Source organism: Strongylocentrotus purpuratus, unplaced genomic scaffold (genome assembly GCF_000002235.5).
Source record: "Strongylocentrotus purpuratus isolate Spur 01 unplaced genomic scaffold, Spur_5.0 spur5_scaffold_5, whole genome shotgun sequence".
Taxonomy (NCBI): domain Eukaryota; kingdom Metazoa; phylum Echinodermata; class Echinoidea; order Camarodonta; family Strongylocentrotidae; genus Strongylocentrotus; species Strongylocentrotus purpuratus.
This window is the reverse complement of record NW_022145611.1, coordinates 18,745,012-18,772,291: the sequence shown is the minus strand read 5'-3', so window position 1 is coordinate 18,772,291 and position 27,280 is coordinate 18,745,012. Positions and strand designations below refer to the sequence as shown.

The window sequence follows — 27,280 nt, the reverse complement described above, 5'->3', positions numbered from 1 at the left end:
GGGGAACATAAAGTGAAATAGAAATAAAGTAACCAGTGGATTCAAATTGATTTTATTATTATGTAGATATTATAATTATCCAAATAAAAATATTTCACACTTCAAAAAATTAAAATATTCTGACTGGAAGCAACAAAAATGCTAGTTTTTTAAAAAGTAATATGATAAAACCCCGCGCTGAAGTATTTCCGGTCATATCGGGTCACTCGCGGGTCATGAGCCATGCATACACGTGTTTGTTACGGAGGTAATAAAAATCACCCGCTGCAGCGTGAATGGGTACATGATATTTATCCCGCTGCTGCAGCGGGATAACTTTTCTACTGTGAATGCATTTGTAGCGGTGTTATGGCGGTGTCGCCGCTCCGCTACAACGCCGCTACAAATTTCAAAACCACTGTGAATGGGGTATAAGACGGACTTAATGATTTAAGGATTTAATATATGAAATGGATTGTATAGGATCCCCTATGGACAGGCCCGGAGCCAGAGTTTGATGTTGGGGGGGGGGGGGGGGGGGAGGCACATACATGTAATCGATCGAGGTTAAAAAAAAGGTCTAAAAAGTTCAACCGATCTTGGAAAAATTGTTGGGGGGGGGCACGTGACCCTCATGCACCCCCCCCCCCCCCCCCCCGTGGCCACGTGCCTGCCTGTGGAGGACCTTAAGTCATTCGAATTCCCGTTGTATGTCGTTCTAGGCATAGAATAGAAAACGAAATACGTAGGGAATGGGCAGGCAATTTTGTTTTTTTCTTATAATACGTCCAATTCATGGGGAGTATATAGCTATTCCTTTTAAAGGCACAGCCCAGTAAATATAGCTGAAAATAGACAATGTAGGTGACGTTTTTACCTTAGATTTGACACTTTACAAATATGATACTACTGTTGCATCGATATATGAGCCAAATACAGACAATCCAGGATTTTTTTTGTTGCTGAGCTTCAATAAATTATAACAAAACGTGAAATTCCGCAAACCATTATTTGAGGGGATTGGACTTAAGTACAAGATTCAATTCTTGATACATGTCATTAGGGACTTTTAGATTTGCGTGGACTGATACGTGTGACGTCCATTCAAGGCAGTGCATTACAATTACGTCGATCGTAGCAATCCACGTTGTCGTTCGACAATTCTAAAAGTCCCTATTATCTCCATGTTAACAACCCTCGAGCAAAATAGCGGGTTAATAAAAGGAAGAATGAATAGATTCATGCGATCATCCATGAAGAATTACATTTCCAGCTAAAAGATCTTACGTGGCGTCTACCAAACCCTTTGAAAAAAAAGCAGATTAGACATCTGTTTGATATCTTTAGAACGTCTGAGCTTCATCAAATAAAGCGAGGTCCCTGTTATTGAAAATTCAATAATTCTTTGTAAAAACGATGGCTTCATTTCACAAAATAATCAAGAAAACAATTAAAAAGACGTTTTTGCTGTACGCAAAAAATACGATAGATTTTGATGAAAAATTATTGAATAGTTGGTGATTGTGAATTTAACATAACAGATCAATTATTTTTCTAAACTTTGATGATGATAAAGAAGCGATATCATATGCTTCCTTTCTAAAGAAACAAGGTGTACACAGGGAACAAGAATTAGAAAACAAAATTAAAGAGTTAAAAATAAAGTTGGTAATAAACCATGATGAGCCTTATTAAAGGAAATTGACGAAAGGAAATTAGAATTAGAAACTTTCCGCTTAAAACAGAATGAAGGTAAAAACCTCAATTTTTCTGAATTTGGAAAAACAGAAAAAAGTTAATAGAAAATGCATAAATGATAATTAAACATAAAATGGTGATGTCGTTAGTGAACAAAGTGCATTACTTAAAGAGGTGTTTAATTTGTATTAGGTATTGATGAAGTTTACTATATCAAAACATATGAAAACAATAAATCCCCTGGGTAGATGGCTTTACTGTAGAATTCTACCGTTTCTTTTGGGGAGATATGAAATATTTCAAGTCATATTGAAGTCATTGAACCATACTTATTTTACAGGACATCTACAAATATTTTTTTCCGCTGATGGATGGCAGGGAAATTCATCATAATCACGATTTTAAACACTACAAAGCTAATCATAACACAATTCGCCATGATGTTTCTCTTCTTATGCAGTACTTGGAACTCCGTTTCAACAAGACCATACGTGTTGTTAACATGCTTATATTCTTCTTTCAAACGGTACGTATTCATACTTATTATTAATATTCACTGTTATTTTAAATCATGGCAAATATCTGATCACCGATACATACATATTTTTAGGTAGCACATAATATTTGATAATAATTAGAAAACATAATGTACGAGTTACTTTGAGGGGGGATGTGATAGACATATTATGTTGGAAGTATAGCTAACCTCTATTAACAAATGAAATTATCTGTGTCTATTTCCTTTTCAATTTGAAGTGAACAAGCAGCTAATATCATACGATTGTTCCGAACGTGTAATCGGCTCATGAATCTATTTGGTATAATGATAATTGATATGATCCAGATGTTGCGGTACCAAATGGGACTCGTAGTTTCTTTTAAAAGTAAGCTTAAACCATCTTTTATCAGAGATGTAATTTATTAGGGTTTACAGTGTATAACTACACGAAACATAAATGTCATGAATATTTGTTACATTATTGGATTGGCGACAAAATAAATATTGCTATATAAAGGCTACTGCTTTCATTTCTCCTTTTCTATTCCTATACGTTCTATTTTCATTAAATCATATATTATAAAACTGATCCGGTGAATAGTATGCTATATTCAATCAGTTATGTATTTATTAAGTTTGTTGATAATATGCCTTTATTTTGTGTCGCTAAAAAGATGTAATAAGATTGCAAAGAAAAAAACAGATTGTCTAGAAGTAATTAGGAAAGGTCGATTACGCAGTAGTCAGGAGGAATTGGTGTATACTGTGAGGTTTTGGAATCATCAGTTCGTTACGAAATTGTTTCTTTCTTGATGAAAAGCACTGCACTTCATCTAGATATAATTTGTTATAATAGATGTGGGTATATAGGACTACAGTCTACAAGCACACACAAAACAAAAAAACACTCACACACTCACATGAACCCGCGTGCACACACATAACATGACTGTTGGTCCAGACACTTCAGCTACTTCTCCTCATATTTTGAACATGAAGGCATTAGAAGAAGAAAAAAATCATCTTTTTCAGGGGATATTTCTATTATGTCTATTTTTCAAACTGACCCCGAAAAGAACAGGAAAGCTCACAAATGAGTATTTAATCTTTACCAAAAGACAACCTTCTCTTTAGCCCAAACATGCTTATGGTAAAATGGAGGAAAGTAAAATTCTCACAGAATCAAACGATACTAACACTGGATGCTCAAGACTTTGGTAACAACAAATACTAGCTTTGTCGTGTCGAGAGAAATTGAGGTTGCCGTCCCTTAAATTGTCAATTATTAAACAAGTCTTTTGTATGGAAGTATGATCTTGATGGTTTTCAGTGAACGTGCTCAAACGAATCTTTTTAGTAAGTTCGTTTATATTTTGTTGGTTCAAAAAGGCAATCTACTGAAATCAATGAAATTAAGGAAAATGTGTACTGTAAAATGTTTTTACACCTAGGCACATCGCACAACATGTAGGCCCTACTTTCTCTCCACATAAAAAGACTCTCACCAGTACTCCATCCCCTACCCGCATTCGTGCAGGTTTTTCTTAGCACTAATAGTAGGCCTAGGTCATTTCCCCGATAAACTTTCAGTTATCTCCTAAATAATGTAACTTGCCTGGGCATTTTGACCAGGTCAAACAACCACTGTGGCGGGTGAAACGTGGCGTGAGAAAAATCTCACAGACTGACAGACTGGAATTGTGGAAAAACATCGATATCATATAAACACTCTAAAATTACACAAGGGCAGGCTAATTTCTGTGTAGGTGTAAATCAAGAAGTGTGTGACTCATAATTTGCAAAAATTTACAGAGGACAACCACTAGATTTTTATATGAATTTCTTTCATGAAGTTTCTCCACCTCGCAGGCATGCAATACGATCTGAGGAAAGTAAGCCTACTACTGTCATGAGTGCACACCCACATAACCGAACAAGGTTTTGACCCTAACTGGCATTCAACGCCGTGAACTCATATACGAGATTCTTTGTCAATGCCATCAACCGCATTCATTCATTATCCGTTAAACCGCATTTTGTTCATTATCCGTTAAAAAAACTACACGGACCCATAAGACCCATGAGGGGGTCGTGCATGAACTAGCAATTGATTTTATTCGAGGTCATTGCTTCCTACTTTGCAGGCACGAACCCTTGCCAGTCCTTGTGCGTAACAGTGTCTGCAAAACGAGACTAAATTAGGCTCCGTCGTTTGACACAGCCAGCAACTGGCAGATCTATGCTCAAGGCTTTAGGAATTGTCACAAAGTGTCATATTAGAGTCTGTATTTGCAGGGCATAAAGCTTTCCAAGAAAACTAGTATATTTAACAATCGGTCATTGTCTCTGTCCCTTTTCTCTTCTTGAACACCCAGTAGATATTGTCCTGTTTTGTCTGTAAAATAAAGCGGCACAACTTTGTAACTATTATTTTTTTTTACAGCTTTTCTACATGGGAATGGTAATTTACACGCCAGCCCTCGCCCTGAACGCAGGTAATTATTGTGTTGATCGAATTAATAAATTGATCATTCTGCAACTTGAGGATTGCAAGAATGGTACACATTTATTTACATTAATTTATATTTTTGATTAAAATGTTCAATATGGGTATGCTCTATAATTGTTTAAAAAAAAAAAAGCCTAATTAACAAAAAATGTATTATCTTCGAACATGTGAAGTCAATTTTATTGCCAATCGCTTGAAAATGTCATTAACAAAATTATCCGATTGCGTGAACTTTCACAATTGTGCATTGCTATTGCAAATTCAAAATTATTTAGGCCTGTATACAGTCATATACATATATATATATATATATATATATATATATATATATATATATATATATATATATACATGTGCTATACCGGACTGTCCTATGTATTGTAATGATGTACGACGTTGTAAATGAAAAGAGAAAGAAATCCAAAATGTAAGAGTTAAAATATCAGTAACTTGGAATTCTTGCTGTCGAGCTCTTTATCATGCAAACAGGTGCTAAAACAAACACTTATCCCATAATCACCCGTTTGGTCGTGATATTACAAATAATGTTCTTATTTAACTAAAGTGTAGTAAACTATGTTTAGAAACTTTGCTTTTTCATGATAAAGCCTTTACTTTGGGTACTTTAAGTAAATGCGCCGTTCCTTTCACTTTTTAACACTTTGAGGTTAATGAGTAACCCATTAGTTTCCTTGTTACTTTCCAAGGCATTAGTCTGTTATAGATAAATCAATGACCAGAACCTTTTATGGCCCAGTAATGTAAAAACACAAGAAGTTTGCAAACTGTTCAATCATTGCTGTAAAGAACCATACGGGCATCTTTCTCATTAACTATTGCCCTTCATCCGGGTAACGGGCAATTGTCGGGCATGTATAAAATCACGACTCCAATTTCGACTAGTCAGATGACTAGATTTATTCAACATACTAAAGAGAGGTATATAACAGTTTTTAATACCCTGTTGTATTGCCTAAGGAAATCATATTCGGACCGATCATTTAAAAGGGTGACGCACATGGCTATTGAAATAGTAATTGATTTCACGAAAGTCTTTGCAATTGTGCTACTTACCACTTCCTTCCAAACAATCTGATGTTTACATTGAACGTATAAATTGTCAATTGATATCTAGAAAATGTTCCTGGGCACACATTGCTTAAGGACTCAGTGGACGCAAGTTGTGAAAAATGTATGTTAACGTAAGAGAAAATTTACGAAATGGTAATAACAAGATGAAAGTGATAGAATTATTGAAATATGAAGTGAAAAAATAGATAAACATGTTTAGGTCATCACATCTCTTCTCTCTCAACATTTATCGAACAGTTTTCACAAATAATTCAAAAGGTCGATATTTAGGATAAGATTGGCTTAGTCTGTATTTGAATGCCAGGGCGCCGTCATATAAAGAATTGATATTAACCGCTACGTATAATTTATATGCGACTGGCGATTGATATAAATCGTATCTATGTACATAACAGATAGGAGATAAGGAGAATGCAAACTTGCGATTGATTGGAGGACTTGCGATGATTAGGATCAATCGCAACTCATTAGTAAGACACGGAACCTTGACTATTGAATCGTGATTTGGTCTAATTAATGAACATGATTACTTTTATTTTGAGTTGGAAACCCAAATTCATTAAAAATCATTCTTGTGACCCGCTGCAAGGCCCACACATTACTCCCTGCGTGAATTTAATAGCATGATATTTGTCTTCCAATATATTTTAAAATTGCAGCGACTGGAATGAGTCTTTCCGTGAGTATCTTCTCGACAGGAATTGTCTGCATCTTCTATACGACGATCGTAAGTAGGAAGGCATTGTCGTTTCCATATTTTGATTAAGAGATTGTTCTGACCCCTCCAAAGATTCCCGACCTTACAGTGTTAACGACTTTACTAAAATTCTTCTAAAAGTAAACAATATTTCGATTTTTAGTCTTCAAGAATAGTACCTGACATGAATATAGGAATAATCATATGAAGTGTAATTTATTTCATGAGAAATCCTTAGATTTGGTCACTTTTTGTTACGAAATCATTTCCTCCAATCGTAGAAGTGCGAAATGTTAAAAACCCTGAGTCAAAGGCAAGGCAGCATTATGACTAATAATTGTAGGAATCTCAACACCCCACCTCCACTCTATTCCTGATAGATATTCCCTCTTATCATCCGAAGCTTGTGATGTTCATGAGATAAAAAGAAGGAACGTCATATCCATTAAAAGTCATCTTCAATTATTTATGATCAGGGTGGACTCAAAGCAGTATTATGGACCGATACGTTCCAGACCTTCGTGATGGTTGCCGGGATCATTGCCATCATCATCGCTGGGTCCTTAGAGCTCGGCGGTTTCGATGAGGTCTGGGCAAAGGCCACGGAGGGCGGTAGAATAGTTTTCTTTGAGTGAGTATGATGTTTAGTTTATGATTGCTGTTGTTATTTAATGTAATGCATGTGTAAGTAGGTACCTGTGTACTGGATGGCGATCGAGCACGATGGAACTAATAATTGCGCTCGTGTGTCTGTGCGTGTGTGCGACTGTGCGTGTGTGCGTGTGCTCGCGCGTGCGCGTATGAGAGAGATCTTCTTTTGTTTAGGTTCAAATGTGAAATATGGCCAGCTTTAATAGGTGTCACACCAGCAGTACCTGAAAGGAAAGTCCCAAATAGGCAAATCACATTGATCTATTTCCACACATAATACTAATATTCAAACACGTGTAACGTAAGAACTTTTTGGAACACACAAGGTAATGGGCTGGGTATGAAAGTGTACACTTATATCGGAGATAGCAAGCCCGACCCCACCAGACTAAAATATATGTTGAGATGTATGATAAAATAGTTTCGTTTTGGAATATTAATGATTAAATAGGGGGAAATATTTAAGAGTAGTGCTCTGTACAGCGACAGAATAGAGCTTAATCGGGATTTATATTTCTTTCTGTTCTTAAGGTCATCAATTCCTGATAAAAGATTGGAAACACTTGTCACCTCTTTAAAAGAACACTCCATAGAATTCCCTCAACGAAAATAAACCCACAAATCCATTCATAATATCTTTGTATTTAAATTGTTTTCAGAATGTGTGAATCAAAGGATATTTTAATTAAAAAAAAAAAACAGCATGAGCAGTGTGAAAGGTCATGCAACACACATATGGAAACGTTTGCTTGTATATGTCTCATAAAAGAATTTGACCACAAACTGACTCCCACACGGTGTTGAGTGCTCAGGGGTCACATGCCACTGGCTTCATCGGGCAGGTAGTTCCATTATGTGAATAGGTAAATTAACTATTACAAAATGAGGGGACACATCACATTGTACAATAGGGACACACATTGTTTTATTGTGCAGAACATACTCTTTCATTGACTTACTTATTGCATTAAACTATAAACCATAATGCATTTTGTATTCTAACAATTGGAGTACAAAGAATAATAACAGGTGAATGAAATGCATTAAACATCACAAACACCTGGGGAGGAAGCATTCATAAATTTGAATACATATAGTTGATAAATGACTCCGATGAAACTATAAAACCAAAATGAAATTTGCGTTCTGGCAATTGGAGTACAAAGAATGATAGCAGGTTAATAAAATGCTTCAACAGCAACACAAACACCTGGGAAGCTAGGAAGCATCCATAAATTTGAATAATTTAGTTGATAAACGACTCCGCATGTGAACGTTTGTTGGAGCAGAAAGCAGTGGATTCTTAACGACACGAACCCATTTAACAGAATGTCGGAACGTAAATTAAATTTGGCGCGGTTGGAAATGCATCTTTCTACCCTGCGACTTTAATGGTACGATCCAGTAAATTAAAACAGTAAAATGGCTCTTATTTCAAAATTACTCATTAAATAAAACCCAAAACTTCAGTGATATCAGAAAAAATATATTATATCTTACTAATAATTAAAAAAAGATAAACATTGTGAAAGTGTTGCATTTTACGATAAAAGACGCCGATTTAGCGAAGATGACCTCATTAGTGCGCTTGCATCAGGGAATTCAAGGTCAAAAGGTCAATTCAGACGCTGATAAGTTATTGGCCGGGCCTTTTTGTTTCCTTTATTCCGACATAATTATACAATCAATCAAAACAAATTTAATACCAGAAGAAAGCTAACGATTAGTATTTTCATTAACCGCTTGCCCCAAAGTCGCTTGACCACATTGAAACGAGTGAGAGCTTGCGAGAACGGCCAAAGTGTGATTGAAACTCGCTATTTGTTATTCTTCAACGCAAAAGGAGACGACATTGTGCTGGATAAATGTATTTTTTCCGACGAAAGTACAGAATATTTGCATATGGTCTTTTTATATTATACTTAATGAAATGTTACCCGAGTGACTTCCGGGCGCCCCAATGCTGGAAAGAAACGCATATTTTAGAAAACTTCACTTTTTCATGGAAAAATGCTTATTCGTTCTATGCACGCAAGTCAGATTGAGCGGATGATACAACGTTTCCATATGATGACACAGCACGTGTTATCACATCTTCAAAAGCACACTCAATTATAGATATGCATCGACATGCGGAAGGACGGCGGAACACTCGTTGTTTGATAATTATTTACACTCTCTGTACACGCAGGATTTCAATCAAAGTCCTTCAGACCTTAAGCCTCGGTCACAAATGCCATAACGAACTGCTACGCACGCCGTACGAACGATTTTCATACAATAGAAATTCGGGAAGACAATGGAAAAAACAGGGAGATTCGTACGAACCTTTGTGACCTCAGCATAAGCCAGACCAAACCGATATGTGTCGTTGGTGTGGCGGGGGTATCAAACACTTGAGAAGTCGACCTTGATATGACGCTGGTTGTACGAATAAAGGATGTTCGTGTTTGCTTATTTGTAATGTGCGTGAAATCCTTCTGTCCGTTTGTACATACATTTGTTATTCTTCAATCATATATGTCCTTCTGCCTTTCACGCATCCCCCCAAAAAACAACCGTCGAAGGACAGAAGGACTGTTTACGGTTTAGCATTGAGGGTGTGTTATAATTATGGCTCGGTGTAAAAATGTCAGAGGTAAAAATGTCAGAGGTAAAATGTCAGAGGTAAAAATGTCAGAGGTAAAAATGTCAGAGGAAAAAATGTCAGAGGTAAAATTACACCCGGGTTATATATTTAATTAGGCTTATCGAAAAAGAACAGCGAGGGATATTCTGCAGTCGTTATTTCACCGCTGCTTTATTTTCCACTTTCCCAGTTTAAATTTATTTACCTTTCGGCCCAAAATTGTGACTTTTTGCCCGATTATTGCCGAAGGAAGACGGGGGGGGGGGGAGGGAGGAGGATATTCTTCTTCTGGGGCACTGTGACCCGGCTGCTCTCCCCTTCCTCTTATATATATATGCTTTGCTTTATATATCCTTCCGAACAGTGGTCAATGCCTAGGCAGAGCAGGCAGACTAATGGGACATGGTTTCTACTCCGAGTTTCGCGCCTTGCAAGCAGTCATCAGGCAACTGATAGCATTCTTAAAAGTACATGTTTATCCTACAACCTTGGTACAAATACCCCTAAAATAAAACTTAATAAAATACAATTGGAATTACTCATGAGTATTCTTATTGCATTGTATTCAGGTATTGTAGTCTTATTTTTCATTTCATTTCATTTATTTTCATATTTCTCATAAACATACATTTATTTCAAATGAAGTACAAAATTGTTTTTATTTTAATAACAAATAATAATAACAAAGATAAGTGATCAATATGAATTTGTGATTTAACTAAGAGAAATATGATGGGACCTACATGAAAGCAAGCTTGTAAGGCTGTAGGCCCCAGTAAAGTAATTGTGGTAATAAATGGAGGACGGATATACATGTATTGTATAGCTCTTATTTTGAGCGTATTTGTACCAAGGTTGTAGAGGAATCATGTACTTTGATGAATGCTATCAGTAATTTGTCTGATGATCGCTTGCAAGGCATGAAACTCGGAGTAGCAACCATGCATGTCCCATTATTCTGCCTAGTTCAATATTTATTTACCGGTATGTTATGCTTTTGTATAAGCAAATGGTACTGGTACACAGAGCAAACTTCCGGGGGGAAAGATTTCTAAAATCGAGAAGTTTGGCCATGTTTTATAGGCTGAGTTGTCGCTCCATGGTGTAATCATTAAATAAAAAGAAAAGTCAGTACAGCCCACAAAATAGGATGATTTTTTTTTAGGATCAGATATCTATGAACCTCCCCCCCCCCCCCCCCCCCCCCCCCCCCCCCCACTTCTCCTTCACTTTTGAAGATTGTTGGACATTTCAACTGCGTGGCAATGACTACTATTATATGTAATTTCCAATAAATGCATATTTCCGACAATTCCACTTTCTTGTGGGCTTGGTATTTTGATACTCTGAAAGTAGGGTCCATGCTGAAACAAAGCAGAAAGCCATGTTATCAGTGCTAACCGCACCATCACATTCCCGAAGTGCGCACGTTGCAATAAAATATTGTCGATTACTATTGCGGTATAAAATAGTCTGGGGAAAATCAATAAGCAGCTTTGTTACTCCGATACAAAGCAGAAAGCCGCCCACGTTACATCAATTAAAGAGAAGGTTGAGTTCTGGGGAAAAGTGAACAATAATGTGAGCGTTTGTTATCATTCTTATTATGCAAGTGTGGAAGAACATCAAAGAAAAAAGTTATTCCTTGAAAATCTATTTCAAATGACTTAATATCCCAGATATGACAAGTAACAGCTTTAAAATGAGGCCGATTTGTATGCCATATGTTTGTGTAGTCCCATATCAATATCTTTCTGTGTACAGTGCTTGTTACTTTACCAAGACTGAGCCAAAGATTTCATCATTTTGATGACTCCAAAACCTTGCACTACACACCAATACTTACATGTTTATGCTAGATGATCAACCTTTTCTGATTGCTTCCACACCGTTTCTTTCACAATGCAACTTCGCAAGACCAGAACTCAACTTTATCTTTAAATGCCAACCGCACCATCACATTTTAGAGAAGTGCGCGCTTTGCAGAGGTTCGGTTTAAATGACATCGTTATTTATAATTGTCGGAGAGTTTAAAATGGGGATGAGCTTCTGAATCGAGACAGTCTTTTACTTTTTGGAACGGGTTTTTAGTTTTCGGAGCGACTTTTTACTTTTCGGAGCGACTTCTTGATTTTCTTGTTCTTACCCCACTTCCTATGCCGCCATTAGGTGCTAAAGCTTTAGCAGAGTTCGGGGCGCCCAGCCCTTATATGTAACTTTTCGTGATTCCTCGGGATTATGTAACTATTTTGTACTAAATGCACTACTCACTTTAACACTTGACTTTTGTCGAGAATTTTCATTTCTTCGTTTGGACTTTGTTCGTCTCTGGAACGTTACACGGGCTATGTTGCAGGCTGCCACCGGCCAAACCGGTCCGTTTCACAAACATTAACACATCAACCAAATCAAAATATCAAAAAATGTTAGACATTCATTATATGCAAGCCTGATCACAACAAAATAAATTTCAAAATCTATTTTCCACATTGTATTATCCTCAGGACATGTACGAAACACTTTGCTAATTTTTTTGCTTGTACCTCTGACATTTTTACGACTGACATTTTTTCCTCTGACATTTTTACGACTGACATTTTTACCTCTGACATTTTTACCTCTGACATTTTTACCTCTGACATTTTTACCTCTGACATTTTTACCTCTGACATTTTTTTCCTCTGACAATTTTACCTCTGACATTTTTACCTCTGACATTTCTACCTCTGACATTTTTTCCTCTGACATTTTTTCCTCTGACATTTTTACCTCTGACATTTTTACCTGGCACCATAATTATTTTCTCAGCTGATTGGGCACGCGACAAGGAAAAAGAAGAAAACAAAATAGTTTTCAATTATTTTGTTTTTTTCGATTGATTTTTGGAATGTTAAGTTTCGTGATACTCAGTATTCTGATTTTTTTTTTAAAATTTAACAGTGGGGCAATTTTCATTACCAGCTCAATGTTCTTCTCTACATGTACATTCCATAGTGATATGAACCATAATCAAGAGTCCTGATTATTTTTTGATATTTTGTATGTTGCCGTTTGTCCCATAGTTTATCTGACTTCGTCTTGATTAAAAATTATAAAACTTGTTTCGTCCTAGTCATGACATGAAAACAATGTACGAAAATGCCACACTCAGACAGGTTTGCTTTAAAGTCTTAATTGTATATTCTCTCAAACCTACTCAACACTTTCTCACAATTGAACAATAACATCTGATCTGAAAGACAGGTTTTGTCTTAGGTTCAAGAGAATTGAGGTCTACTGACGACTACTAATTTTAAAAATAAAAATTTAAAAAGAGTAAGAAGATTTATTTTTTTAATGTCTGAGGAAAATCTGACAACTGATTTTGTTTTAACTCAATGACATGACAAAATACAAAGATCTCTATTTATAAATTGGCCACTATCTCATGGTGACAAATTGGTAAAACGTTAATTAGTTTGCGATGCTATTCCTCATTCCTCATCATTTGCTTTGTAGAATTTATAAACAATTTCCCATGTTTCCTCGGGAAACTGATTTTATGCCTTTCCTATATTCATGGTGGTGTCTTTAATGTCTCCATCATCCCAAAAGCAGTATTTTCTTTGACAAGCTTGAATTCAGAATACATTAATAAGTCTTTTATTGGTTTATATATAGACCTCAAGATCTTATAAGTAAATTACCTAAACATTACCATCAATATAGCTTTGGTTAAGGCATGAGTAAATTAGGTTGTTGGGAATAGAAAATGCAAGATATTAATATATACAAAACAATCTCTGAATGGAGACGGAATGGCATCACGTACTTGTAATTGTGCTGCAATCTGTTTCTTTGAGATAGTGGTTACGGTGATTTTAATATTATTTAAAATTCTATTACTTTCAGAGTAATGGTGTTTTAAAGACACTATGTCCCTTTTGCAGCTAACCTCAAATTCTGTAGAAATTTGCAGGAATTATGAATATGTCATGTATGTCCTATCTGTAAAATTTAAACGTTAGCAATTGTCCTAATATTCAAATTATGCAAGGAAACCCGTTTACTTGCTAGACTTCACTGTCAGCCACTATTGAGTGACTGACTGGCTTTGTTTCTTCTTTGGTAATAACATACATAACATGAGCTGTAAAGGGTACATGAGCATTTTGTGTACATCAATAACCCAATTTTTGTAATGGCCAAAATTAAACTGATTGAATCTTTGCGCAGCACAAAACGTACGACCATTCGGTATAATGGTCTGAAATCACTTGGTTGTCGATTCAACAACTAATAGTCGTTATTTTCCCACTTAAGGACATTTTCAAGCCCCCTTTTTTTAGAGAAGTTCTAAATTAGTATTATCTTTTACATGCCGTTGGAATTTAACCTGTTCATTTTTTTGACCTGCAAATGGGAAATAGTACCTTTAAACCCCATTCCAAGCCTAGCCGAAAGATGAACTTGATCTATTTTATTTTGATCGAATTTATAGGGGGTTACCAAATGTTAAATTTTCACAAGCGGAAACGGTAAAGGTCATTTTAAACCTAGCAAGTAGGTGCGAACATAGAACTCTGGAGACCTTTATAATAGACAGTTGGGAACAAATTAATCATGAAGAGAAGATATACCTACTACATAGTTTTCATCTATTTCTTGCTATGTCTTTTCGGTATAACCCCATTCCTAACCTAGCCCGAAGACGATCTTGATTTGTTTTAACTTGATCTTATTTAAACGGGTCACTGATTTACCAAATGTTAAAGTTTCAAAAGGGCAAACCAGAAGAAAAAAAAGGTTAAGGTCATTTTAAAAATAGCAAGTATAGGTGCGAAAATAGATATCCGGAGACCTTTACAGAAACAACAATAGCGGTCTGTTGAACCCTATAAAGAAAAGCTAACGGAAGCCCCTGGATGTATCTATGCATGCATTTTCTAAAGCTAGAGCCCTTTAGACATCATTACTGATTAGTCAATATTATTATAAAATGTCCTTGTTTTATTTGTTACTGTCTTTATTTTTACAACTTTATTCACATCCAGCATAATTGTACGTGTGTTCCATTGACATTTTTGCTTTACTTTTTTATTTTTAACAAGTAAACTAAAATTCGGCATTTATGTGTACAAGTTTACCTTTTTTAATAACTGATCATTATTCTATTTAAATCCAGTATATTTGTGTGTGTGCTATTTAATTATTAATTTATTACAATTTTTATTCCTACAATGTTATTCCCATCCAGCATGAGGACTGACTTAACTGTCCGAAACACGTTTTGGACAGTGAACATCGGAACAATTATGATCACCTACCAAACCTTCGGTATGAACCAGGCCATAGTGCAGCGCTGCATCAGTCTTGGCTCCGCCCAAAAAGCAAAATGGTATCTTAACTTTATAATGAGATTTAATAATGGTGGTGAAAACGATAATAATGATGATGATAATGATGATGATGATAAATTCATGTTAATGATAATGATTATACTGATAATAATTATTATTATTATAATAGTAATAATGATATTAAGTATATTGTTAGTAATAATAATGAGGAAGAAATTATGATAATAATAATGCAATTATAATAGTTATTATAATAATAATAACAGTAATAATATAATAACCTCTGATTCTTATATAACGCCTAAGAATAATAACCATTACCTGAACGGGACATACAATTACGACGTGACCCACCAAAGCGCATCATACAGGAAAGTTTAGCTGATAAAAATAGAAAATAAAAAGCTAGTGATATCAGTCTTTCGTTAGCTTTTTCTGTTCTTTTTATCATTTATTTTGTCCTACAAATTTCATTACAAAAGGGCAATCGGACTGGCAGTGTTTGCAGAATGGTTTGTTCTTATACTCATGGGAATATCTGGTGTGGTGATGTATGCATATTACTCCGATTGCGATCCATACACTGAAGGCAAAGTCTTTAGTCCTGATCAGGTGAGTTTCTCTCTCTAGATATATACCAGAGTGTTCATCACCATGGATTCACTAACAATGCTGATACCAAACCAGCCACACCGATGAAACCGACATTGGGACCGCCAACAGACCGATCAAACAATTACATTACCCCCAATGGCCAAAGGTCAGTTGGTTTGGAGTCGATCTTGAGTCGGTTTGGCGGTGTGACTGAGGTATATCAATATAATTTTGTTCACATTCAGGGCGTCGATATCACGAGTGCTCGATCTATTCTGAAGGACTTCTTAACATGTTTATTTATTTCTCTACAATGTCTTTTCCAAAAATTTCAAACTTATTGCAACATAATTATGATAACAATCAAATCATATAATTAATACATAATCAAAGTTAACTACTTACAATGTAATATTAATATGAAATATTCATGAAAAAGGATTGCCACATACGCTAAATTTGAAGGCGTGTCAATCTTTTATGAAACTTAATAGTTCCCATATTCAAAAATGATGAATGAGATTGGAGTGCAATTAGATGTATGAGAAGATGACAGGGGGAGATAATTAATAGAGTGATAGAGATGGTGGCTGGGCTGACGAGATAAAGACAATAAGACATTTCGAGTTCTCTTTGTAACGCTCTTTGTAACCGCCCAAAATGTTGGAACATCCTCCCTTCCTACATCCGAGCTGCTCATTTCATCCACGCTTTTAAACCTACTAAGTTATTATCGAAACACGCTAATTCAAAGCTCTATAAGACGACAACACATCCTTTAGCAATGTCGCCTCTGTTTTATCAGATACTGACACATTCAAATCATTTATTATCACACGACTATAACAATCTTCAGTGATACGTTAATACACTTTGTATATTCACACTGAAGTAACATTGTTAGTTGTAGTTGTCTTCGTGTGTAATATCAACAATTACACTTACTAAAAAGCAAGGAGCTTCCCCTTGGTATGAACATCTCAGCAGAACATTGTGTACCTATGATTATTTCTAACGGCCTCTACTTCACCCTCCTTAGATAATGCCTTACATGGTGATGGAAGTCTTTTCCAAGATGCCCGGTATCCCGGGGATCTTCTTATCTTCAGTTATAAGCGCTTCCCTCAGGTATACCATAAGCTGATAAAAAAAAAAAAAACCTGAAGATTGATGGAAGGGGGGGGGTAAGGTGGGACAAGTGGGCAGGAGACACCACCCCCCCCCCTCTCTCTCTCTCTCTCTCTCTCACTCTCTCTCCCTACATGAACATTTATTTTGGAAAATATGTGCTAAGGACAATTATCTCCTGGACAATCACCCGGGCAATTACCAGCAGGGCAATTACCCCCTCCCCTGGAAAATTAGACCCTAGGACAATTACCCCCGGAAATTATCCCCTTTGACAAAACTGTGGCGTACTGTTGGTTAATCAGCTCAACTAATCAAATCATCTTTTTGAAAGCGAGCGAAGCGAACAAGCCTCTCAAACCTCAAACATGTCTCTGGGTGGGAGATGGCATACTAAACAAAGTTCAGGTTTATATAGTGAATCCTAACAAAATATTATCACCCTCCCCACCTCCACCGGTTTTTGTTTTGCAACCGTTCCCCTTGCACAGTGGTCTTAAGCATATTTCTATCACCCCTCCCCCCCCCCCCCCCCCCCCCCACTCAGTGTTATTTAGGGTACGCATATGCGTGTTCCAACCGACCCCCCCTTTTCAGCAAAAGTCCGGTGTGTAAAGTCAATACGGCTCGACCTTTTTCTTTTGTATACGAGCCTTTTTCCGCACCCCCCCTTTTCAGCAAAAGTCCGGTGTGTAAAGTCAATACGGCTCGACCTTTTTCTTTTGTTACGAAAAGGACATTTTGGCAACACGCATGCGGTCATTTTGAAACCTGAGTGGGGGGGCCGGGCACCCCTCCCTCCTCTCGATTACATGTACTAGAAAATCCTAGATCTGCCTATGATACTGATGACCTTAAACTTATACAATCAAGAACCACTGCAATTAATGATTTCATCTTGTATAAAAGAGTCGGAATGTTGGATTTTGGATTTACACGAGTGAATAAATACAAAAAAAGTTTTCTTTTTCTTGTTAATGTTGCCAATATCTTGTAGTACCCTATCATCTGGGTTGAACGCACTCGCAGCCGTAGCAGGAGAGGATATCATCAAGGAGATCTGGCCAAGGCTAGAAGGAAAGACCTATACTCTCATTACAAAAGCTTTGTGTAAGTGCGTTTATTATCGTGTTGTGTTGTGGTCTAGTGGATAAGTCGTCGGACTGTGGATCACATGGTCCGCGGTTCGAATCCTGCCACGGCACTAATGTCCTTTGGCAAGATATTACTTTACATTTGCCACTCTCCACCCAGGTGTTAAATGGGTACCGGTAGGAAGGAATTCCTTGAATCGGCTGCCTAGCAGGGCCGGGGTAATATTTGGAGCGCCTTGAGCGCTATGCATGGTGGATATGTGCGCTTTATAAATATCCAATATTGTTATTATTATTATCTTATTTAGGAATACATTTACATTGTGGCATCTGGAGAAAGCGAGTTGCGTTGCTTGACGAGAAACGACAGACGAGAGAAGTCAACGAAAATCTATTCAAAGCCTGTTCTAAACATCGTGTATATAAATTACAATTGAGATTTTCATTTGAAACTAACCAGATGAAGGAGTTTATATAATGGTATAAATGAATGGTATACATTTGTAAATATGTACCTTAAGTTACAATTACCACTTTTGCCATTGGTTTTGTGTTTGTTTCATTAATTGTGATATATTATGAGGAAAAAACAAATTTGAATTGTTTTCAATATAGATAGATGTAATGCAATAAACAACGGATAGTTATTTAAATCAGCCAATGATTTTCGGCACAAAATGACTCGTATGGCGTGTATATCGTTTGTTAAAAACTAGATTAATTCAAATAACTCTCTTCCCTCTCTCTCTCTCTCTCTCTCTCTCTCTATCTCTCTCTTTCTCTTGGGATAATAGCTTGTTTCTTCGGAGTGCTTGCCATTGGAGTCGCCTTTCTTGCCATGGAGATGGGAGATCAAGTACTCGCGGTAATCAACTAAATCAGCACTTTCCTAAAACACAATCAGCAAACTCAATCACGACATCTATAGGAGGGGGAACCAGAGCCCCCACCAAGAGTCCCCTCCATTGGAAACCTTGCTCAGAATTAAATGTTTTAAAAAATGAGTAGCTTAGATGTGATGGCTACCTTCCGATTTTGGTCGCCAACGTTCCTAGACGTTGTCGTTTCGTTAAAGGGATAGTTGAGTTCTATTGCAGAGGGCGCCACACAAAATAATTTGTTTGTGAGATAATGAAAAACTGAGTGTCAAATTTGAAAGTGCATACAGTTTAAATGACAAAATCATCTTTGTTTGATCAAAATCGGTTCAGAGACGGCTGAAATATCCATAAATATAACGATTTGTAATATTTGTGTACCACCACAAATATTCGATAATTTGAAAAAGCCGTTGAAAAAACAAAATGGCGCCTTTTACGTTTTATTTCAGCCAATGCTGATGTTGGCTTTTTCGTGTTGATTATAATTAAGGCACAACCAGCCGGCCCATGTATTGTTATTATTAATTAACTAATTAATCAATTAACGGTCACAATATTTTGTTGAAAGTAGAGCTAAGTTGGTATCATCGTATTGGCTAAATTGTATTGTTATTATTAATTAACTAATTAATCAATTAACGGTCACAATATTTTGTTGAAAGTAGAGCTAAATTGGTATCATCGTATTGGCTAAATTTCACACATTTTGGGGTCTAAAATTACCTTCATAGCAATTTTAGGTCCCAAAAGGGCACTAGCAATAACCATGCACTTCGAAGGCATTTGCGGTCTAAAAACAGAACTCAACTATCCCTTTAACAATATTGATTGATATAAATTATGTTACCTGCTTTCCTTCAGCTTTTCTTATGTGTCCTTACAATTACTAAACAAAAATAAGATATAGCTTTGTAATTACTCACCTAGTTCAAGGAAGTACATCAGATTCACATATAAAATATCTACGCATATGCTGCACTGTGTTGTGATTGCTGGGCTCAAAATATGTTTCTTCAAGTTGAGCGTTGTCCGATCATGAACGCTGCATATTTATGGGCAAAATGTGATAATAATAACTCAGAAAATAATGAATAAATATTGCTATAATAACCAGCACATCGTGACCGTCATCCCATTCTTAAGGTACGATTGATTAGGAATACGTTAATTGTTATTATGACCAAAGAGTGCTGAGGAGAACTTATCATGTTAGTCCACAATACATCATGATTGTCATGACATACCACGATTGCAAAGAATTTTAAGAAAGCAACTCAATGGTAATTTCAAACGCCTTTTTGAATTGTCTATATACACAAATTAAAACAAAGATAAAAATCGGATTATGTAACATGTAGTTGGAATGTTTGCATACTTCTGTAGCTGATCCACTTGGCTATTGTTCTACCCATGTTTCGATTTTATCTAAATATTTATAATCGTGTTATATGCGAAACATGGTATTTTGTTAGAAATAGAAATGAATTAAGAAGAAGAAAATTAAAACACTTGGAATTTAGTTGAACATGCTTAAAAGGTAACACAGGGAAACAGAATTTGATACATTTTGTTGCCCATTACTAGAACACTTTCATTCTTATTTCCTCTTCCATATATATTTAGATGGGTATGTCTATCGCTGGCATGACGCAAGGGGCTGTAATTGCCACGTTTACGCTGGGGGTATGCTGTCCGAGGATCAATTACAAGGTAGGACCTGTTACACGCATTATTTCGAGTGTGTCATATTACCTGCCAACCGAGGATGTGAACGCACAGAGTCGGTTATTAAAAATATTGTTTTATTTGCAATCATTTTCTGCACCTTGTCACTCTCACATAAAAGCCTGCACCAATCACTGACGTCTTCCTACCCAGGCAAATCTCGATGAACGCCTAGCCATGCTTTTGCACAGCGCCCTCTACTAGCAATTTGCGAAATGATATGATGGACGCCTCGTGCACCAGGGGGTTTCGTTCAGTGACCCCATGTGCAAAATGACGAATCAGGCATGGATTTTTTTTTTCTGGAGTTCCTATAGGAAATATATTTATTCAGATGGTCATATCTCAGCCAATACTTAACATATCCAATTGGTTTCGACATTTGGACATTATATTTGATGTTCTTTCGGAAAATGAAGACAAAATTTAGAAATTCTTAAAATAGATTTTTATGACGTCACAGCTTCGTACTCTATTTCAACCATTAACAGAAATCCATAACATTGTAATATAATGGGTGCTCTGTCTTTCACACTTCTTTGTTAATTTTTGGAACTTGGACATAGTGGGACGAATCATTCCATTTCATTATATTTACGTATAGATGGGTGACAATGGGACAATAAATAACTAGCATGCAGGAGAGAAGTAATGTTTAGAGAAGTAATGTCGCCGCAATTCTGTTTTTTCTTTCAAGCTTAATATGACGTTGTAGATAAAGCTCTATAATATTCTTTCTTTCTTTTTTTCTTCATTTTCTTTTTACATTCCAGGGTATCTTGATGGGAACCGTAGTTAGTACAGGCATTCTGATATGGCTGAAAATCGGGAAGATGTATGCAGAGAACATTCGATCAGACAGACTACCGCTCTCTGTCGAAGGTTGTTTGGTCGAACAGAACTCAACCAACCTCACTTATTACGCAACAATGGCGACCGACACCGAGACATGGACATCGTCCCTCAATGAGACAGTGACTGACGAAAGGTACAACTTTTGTTTGTGCTTGACAGGATTTTGAATGATTGTATAAATTCTTAAGCGGACTAATAAACATCTTTTTTTTTCAAACATGGCTTCATACATCGAGTCTTATATACCTACATGATTATCCAAATACTTCCTTCGTACGTATCTGTAATACCAAAGGAAACTGGCCTTTCACGAATACCAACTCCTGATATGCCTTGTTTATACCCGCAGTCAATTTTTCGAACTTCTAAATGACAGTTTTGCACATTTCGATCAAATAGAGTTAGCTTTGCATTGAAATATTAAAAACTTCAATTTTCAGCCCCAATACATTTAATGTATATAGACTGCATCGTTTTTTTGTTTTTTCGTGTCCTTTTCTGTTTGTCTTAGAACTGCGTTGGAGAACTTCTACTCATTGTCTTTCCATCTGTATGGCGCTTTTGGATTACTTATCACCGTAGTCGTCGCTTTTATAGGCAGTGCCATTACAGGTTAGTATCAAAATTATGATATATATATATATATAACTGAAGTTATTACGATAAGATTAATAATGTAATATCAAAAAAATATGTTTAAAGCCATTTTTACGTCGGAAAAGTGATGCGTGGTTCGTAAAGATAGACATATCTAATGGTCACTCGATGGGAGCAGACATTTATAAATGATATTTAAAGAAGGAGGTAAAACATGTAAAAAGAAAGCAATTCTTATAAAGAAAACCGAGAGAGAGGGCAGCAAATATCATCCACATAGTTTAGCTCTAAAAAAAATTGTAATAATAATACTACATAGAAGTTGTGATTTTGTTTTTTTATACTTTCGACAGACGACCAACGAAAAAAAAAACGATTTACTTGAAATGCACTTCATAGAGATTTGCTAGAAGTTACAAAGTATAATAAATAAGTTATATATATTTATCATTACAAGTGGCAAAATATGATGAGAATTTGAAGGGAAAAAAATCAGCTACTGTAAGCCTAAATCACACTATGCATCCATGAATTTTTTTTGGCTTTTCTGCCACTTAGCGTACTAACAAATTACAGTCGCTTAGTTCTTGCTATTAACACATTTTCTTTTCAATGTGACAAACCTCTGGTGCTTATAATCAAGAATAAAACATTACTCATTACGCTATCATCTATTTTATACAGTGGCTCTACAGTAGAGCCACTGTATAAAATAGAGTTAATAACTATGAAACGTAGTAATTATTTTGTACAAATAATAATCAGTTGATGTTATACGCCATTTATGACAATTGCATGAAAATTACAAGACTTTGAATTATGTTTGTTTCAATATCATCAAGGTGAAGAAAAAAATAATAACCACATAGTGGTTTGAAAGAGAAAAATAAGGTTCGGAATCATTTTAGTGACTCTACACTATAATATCGATACAGTACTAAACTGTACAAAATAAAAACTAAATTTGTTAGAAATTACAACTAATAATGGGTATTTTCTTATGTCCAGGTTTCAATGATCCAGACACAATAGACAAACGATTATTGATCAACGTCGGTGATACTTTCTGTTGCTGTCTACCTCGACGATGGCAGAACAAGCTGCATATTGCCGATGACGTCAGTGATGACGAGTACAAATATGCTGAGGTAAAAAGTCCATACGTTTAATCCCAGAGGCAAAGTTTGGTGAACCGAGTGTTTTCAGCAAGTTTAATTGATATGAAGCATTTAACAAGTAAATTGGTTCTGGAATCAAGTTCTCTGTCTCCGAAGTGAAAATAAGGTATTGGGTAACGCACTGTTGGCGAGTTAACCACGCGAGGGCGCTGTGTAATAAACAGTACGCTAGGGAAGAAAGTTCATCATTAGTCAAATATCGTTTTCAGTGATATGAGATCGTTTTAAGTGATATGAGATTGTTATTGTTTAAGTGACCTAATATGTCGATCATGATTGTTTAAGCGCAACGAAAAGACGCTTTAACAAATGCATTTTGGATTAGATTGGATGCGAAGGAAATGCATTGATTAAAAAGTCTGAAACATGATTGTAATACAATGACATCTAAAAGGTAAACAGCAGCCCTCAACATTTCAATAACGAAATAACAAAATGCACCTTTTCTCTTTATTGTAGTCTCACGAGGTTACCAGGGGAGATTCCTACGCAAAAATTCCACAAGAGCCGGTGCTAAATCACGAGGACAAAGAAGTCTTCGTATCTCAGCCTCAGTACTCCGCGACCAGCTTTTGAAACCCGGCACAGAAGAATCAGGGACAGCCGTCGTTTTGAGATTGATGTTATAGACATTGACTAGATGACATGGAAGGCTACATTGAATTCAATTAAATTCAAACTCATTTGACATTCAATTAAACACAGAATTCTTAAAATAGGTTGTAAGTAAGGGGCGATAGAATGTACGTATAAGGTGAGTGGGTGGATGGTAGTTAGATTAGATTGATAGTCGATAGATTAAATGGATAGTCGATATATTAGATTGATTGACTGGTGGATGGATGGATGGATGGATGGATTGGTTGGTTGGTTGGTTGATTGATGGATTGATGGATTGACTGCTTGATTGATTGATTGATTGATTGACTGGTTGATTGATTGATTTATTGATTGACTGGTTGATTGGTTGATTGAATGATGGAAGAATATATTGATTAGCGTATAATTCTCATTCCATGCGTATTACGATAAGAGGGCTGATATGTTTTCTAGAACCTGAAAACATAGTTTTCCGGCATAAACGTTGATTATCTACTAACTCAGTGGCGGATCCAGGGGGGGGGGGGGGGGGGGGGGGGACCCGCCCCCCCCCCCCCCTTGAGAAAAAAATCATGTAAAATCACGCGATTTTTTCCTTTTTGGGGGGTTGGGCCCTCCCCCCTGGCGCTCAAGGGGGGGTGCAAATTTTAAAATTTTCGAGGACCAAAAAAAAAAAAATGTGCTCACCCCCCCCCCCCCCCCCCCCCCCCCCCCACCCCCAACCCCCCACTGAGCGACTTTTCGGCTGGTTGAGTCGTTGCGATTTTTTTTTTGGGACTCCAAAAAAAAAAAAAAAAAGTGTCCGCTTACCCCCCCCCCCCCCCCCCACTGAGCGACTTTTCGGCCGGCGCTATTTTCAAATTTTCGGGAGCAAAAAAAAAAAAGTTGGGCCCCCTCCCCTAAGAAATCCGCGCCTGTACTAACTTACAAATGTCTTCCAATCATGACGCTTTCCAACATGTAATTTGGATAGTAACGAATATCGACTGCTACCAGATACACAGATTGCTTTCATTTCGTTATTTTTGTGTTTGTCTTGGTCATCCTGGTCTTGGTGTTTGTCGGTGTAAAAGGAATGAATATGACAAAATTTTGAATTACTGACTGTTAAATCGTTTATATTTATGTTTGTACAGTTATTTAGTGTAAAATAGTTCAAAAATCGGTTAAAAAACTGAAAGTGAATTGTGTATTTTATATTGGTATTTGGTTTCATTTGATAATAAATCTAAACTTTAAAATAAAATAAAGTCTGGTATATTATATTCTTGCATAATTCTCGTACTGACCTTTGACCAATGTTATCCTGGCTTGCTCAACTTCAGGTGTCACCTTATAGGTACAAGAATGAATCGGCTAAACCTATCAGTTGCGACTCCCTCACGTTCTGGCATAATCTCCGTGCATGTATTACAGTAATTTGGTCCATCACACAAAAAGTCTTAACGGAATCGTCATAGGTACCTCTCGATTAGTCTAGACTTGTGGGTTGTCGGTCTACAGCAATATCCCCGTTATTGAAAACGTTTTCGATTCCTGACATCGGCGTAATCTTTCTAACTTCCTAATTGAAATCAATAGACCAGTTCACGGTTATTACATGACCCAAATGACCCCGAATATCAACAGGTCTTCAAAGTCATGAAGAGGTCCCACTTTGTACATTCTGAAATAATCACTCCTACAGCGATGGAGGTGCTACATAAATGGCCTTTGTTTCCCTTTTTCAAAGAATACTTCCACCTGTGTTTCATGGAGTGCACTGCTTGTGCATAAATGAATAATGATTACATAACTTTCATGAGCACGTATCCAGTATTATTCTCTCTGTGTATCTCACAATTTGGACTGGAATTTGGGGGCGTCCCCCCACCCCTTGTCCATCTCCGCCTGGTCCTACCACTTAAACCAACTCTATCGTTCTTTTGTTCATGTTCGCTCATTCATGTACACTTCACATGAAAATGTGCACCTCGTAGTCTAAGAAATGAAACCCTTTCCTTTATTACCACGATATTTTCAATTGTTTTCTAATTATCGCGTTGGGAAGACAGAAGAGAGGGGTGAATGACAGAAAGGAAGACTAGAAAAAGGGAATGGAGGTTTAGAGAGAGAGAGAGTGAGTGAGAGAGAGAGAGAGAGAGAGAGAGAGTGAGAGAGAGGAAGAGATAGGTAATGCAACAGTATGGGAAAACACAGATAATGGAAGTGAAATATGAAAAAATATTGAAAGAGTATCTGAACCTACTATACCGTTTTTCGGCAAGAGCTGGCGCCTAGACCCCTTTAGAACACTGCCGTTATCTCCTTGGGTTGACCCATCCTCTCATCTGGTGAGAGACAAGACAGATAGAAGGGAAACAATGGTAATGTGGAATGCACATTATTATACATGTACTACGTAAAATGCTTTCTAATTTCACCACCAGTTGCCTGCATCAAGATTTTAATATTTTCGTCTCGTATTGATTATATGACCATTTTTTGTCATTAATCAAATAAAACAGAAGCGAAAAAACATTGTTCCATGTTTCGCACTTGACCGGGAATGCATACTTTATTTAAGAATCAGAATTAAAGAAATTAAACTGTTTTTTTTCCTTCCTATTTTTGTATTGCAAACTTGCAGACCATGAATTATGACATAACTGATTGAACGCTGTGCGATGGGTGAAATGTCGCCCTCTACAGATCGACGGTTTTTTTTAGTAGACAAATTTCCCAGGTACCGTCGTTCTGAATTTAATTACTCCCATTCAACTTTAAAGAAAAATCAAGATCATAATGTAAAGGAGAGTAGCAATAAAATTTAATTTGTTCTGGCTTCCACTTTGAAAATAAAGTCACTAATTGCGGCAATTTATTTATAAGCTGTTGCATTTTAAACTTGTTCTATTTGTTATCTAAAGGTGATGTAGACATACTTAGACACCTACGCAGTATGCTTAGTGTAAGCGAATACTATTCAAATGTTCTAATTTGTTAATTTGTTTTTCTTACTTTTTTTTTTTTTTTTTGATAACTAATTTGAGCTTTTCCTCAGATTTTGTTTTCGGTTAATTAGCAATGAACACCGGATGAAAACTGTGTCTAAAAATAATGGCATTTGTATGTGATTGCACCTCCATAGTGCGTTCACGAAATGCACCCGAGCATTAAGAAATCATTTTTACGCACATTTCTAATTTGACAAACTGAACGATAATTTCTTTTTCCTTCAATTTCCAATGTGTTCTAAGCAGGTTAAGATACCTTGTTGCACAATCAGGCAACCACTAATATTTCAAGTTTTACCGACAGATGACATCGTATCTTTGAAAGTATTTTGCACAATGATGATCCTTATCATCAAAGTGATTGGATCCATTCGTTATACGGATTTCTTTCCAAAATCGTTTTTTCATCTTTTTTAAAAATAATATTTGCTTTTTCAATCATTGAACTTACTATGATATAGGAAATAGAAAAGTAGGAAGTGTTTTTTTCCTTCAAAAACTTTCTCTATACTGTTGCCAAGAAACTTTGTGCTTCAGAA

At 36.4% G+C, this 27,280-nt stretch overlaps 1 protein-coding gene across 1 annotated transcript in view; it reads left to right on the top strand.

Annotated features, from left to right (window-relative positions):
• The window catches only part of LOC592711 (sodium-coupled monocarboxylate transporter 1), a 42,632-nt gene extending 18,595 nt beyond the window's left edge, over positions 1-24,037 (top strand). The window contains exons 2-15 of the mRNA XM_030999744.1: positions 2,138-2,203; positions 4,620-4,671; positions 6,437-6,504; positions 6,951-7,105; positions 14,991-15,131; positions 15,576-15,705; positions 16,727-16,815; positions 17,813-17,925; positions 18,704-18,774; positions 20,414-20,500; positions 21,289-21,503; positions 21,882-21,982; positions 22,976-23,115; positions 23,605-24,037. Coding sequence (XP_030855604.1) covers positions 2,138-2,203; positions 4,620-4,671; positions 6,437-6,504; positions 6,951-7,105; positions 14,991-15,131; positions 15,576-15,705; positions 16,727-16,815; positions 17,813-17,925; positions 18,704-18,774; positions 20,414-20,500; positions 21,289-21,503; positions 21,882-21,982; positions 22,976-23,115; positions 23,605-23,721 — 1,545 coding nt within the window. The 3' untranslated portion in view covers positions 23,722-24,037. The remainder of the gene's footprint in view (positions 1-2,137; positions 2,204-4,619; positions 4,672-6,436; positions 6,505-6,950; positions 7,106-14,990; positions 15,132-15,575; positions 15,706-16,726; positions 16,816-17,812; positions 17,926-18,703; positions 18,775-20,413; positions 20,501-21,288; positions 21,504-21,881; positions 21,983-22,975; positions 23,116-23,604) is intronic.
• Positions 24,038-27,280: the final 3,243 nt, after the last annotated feature.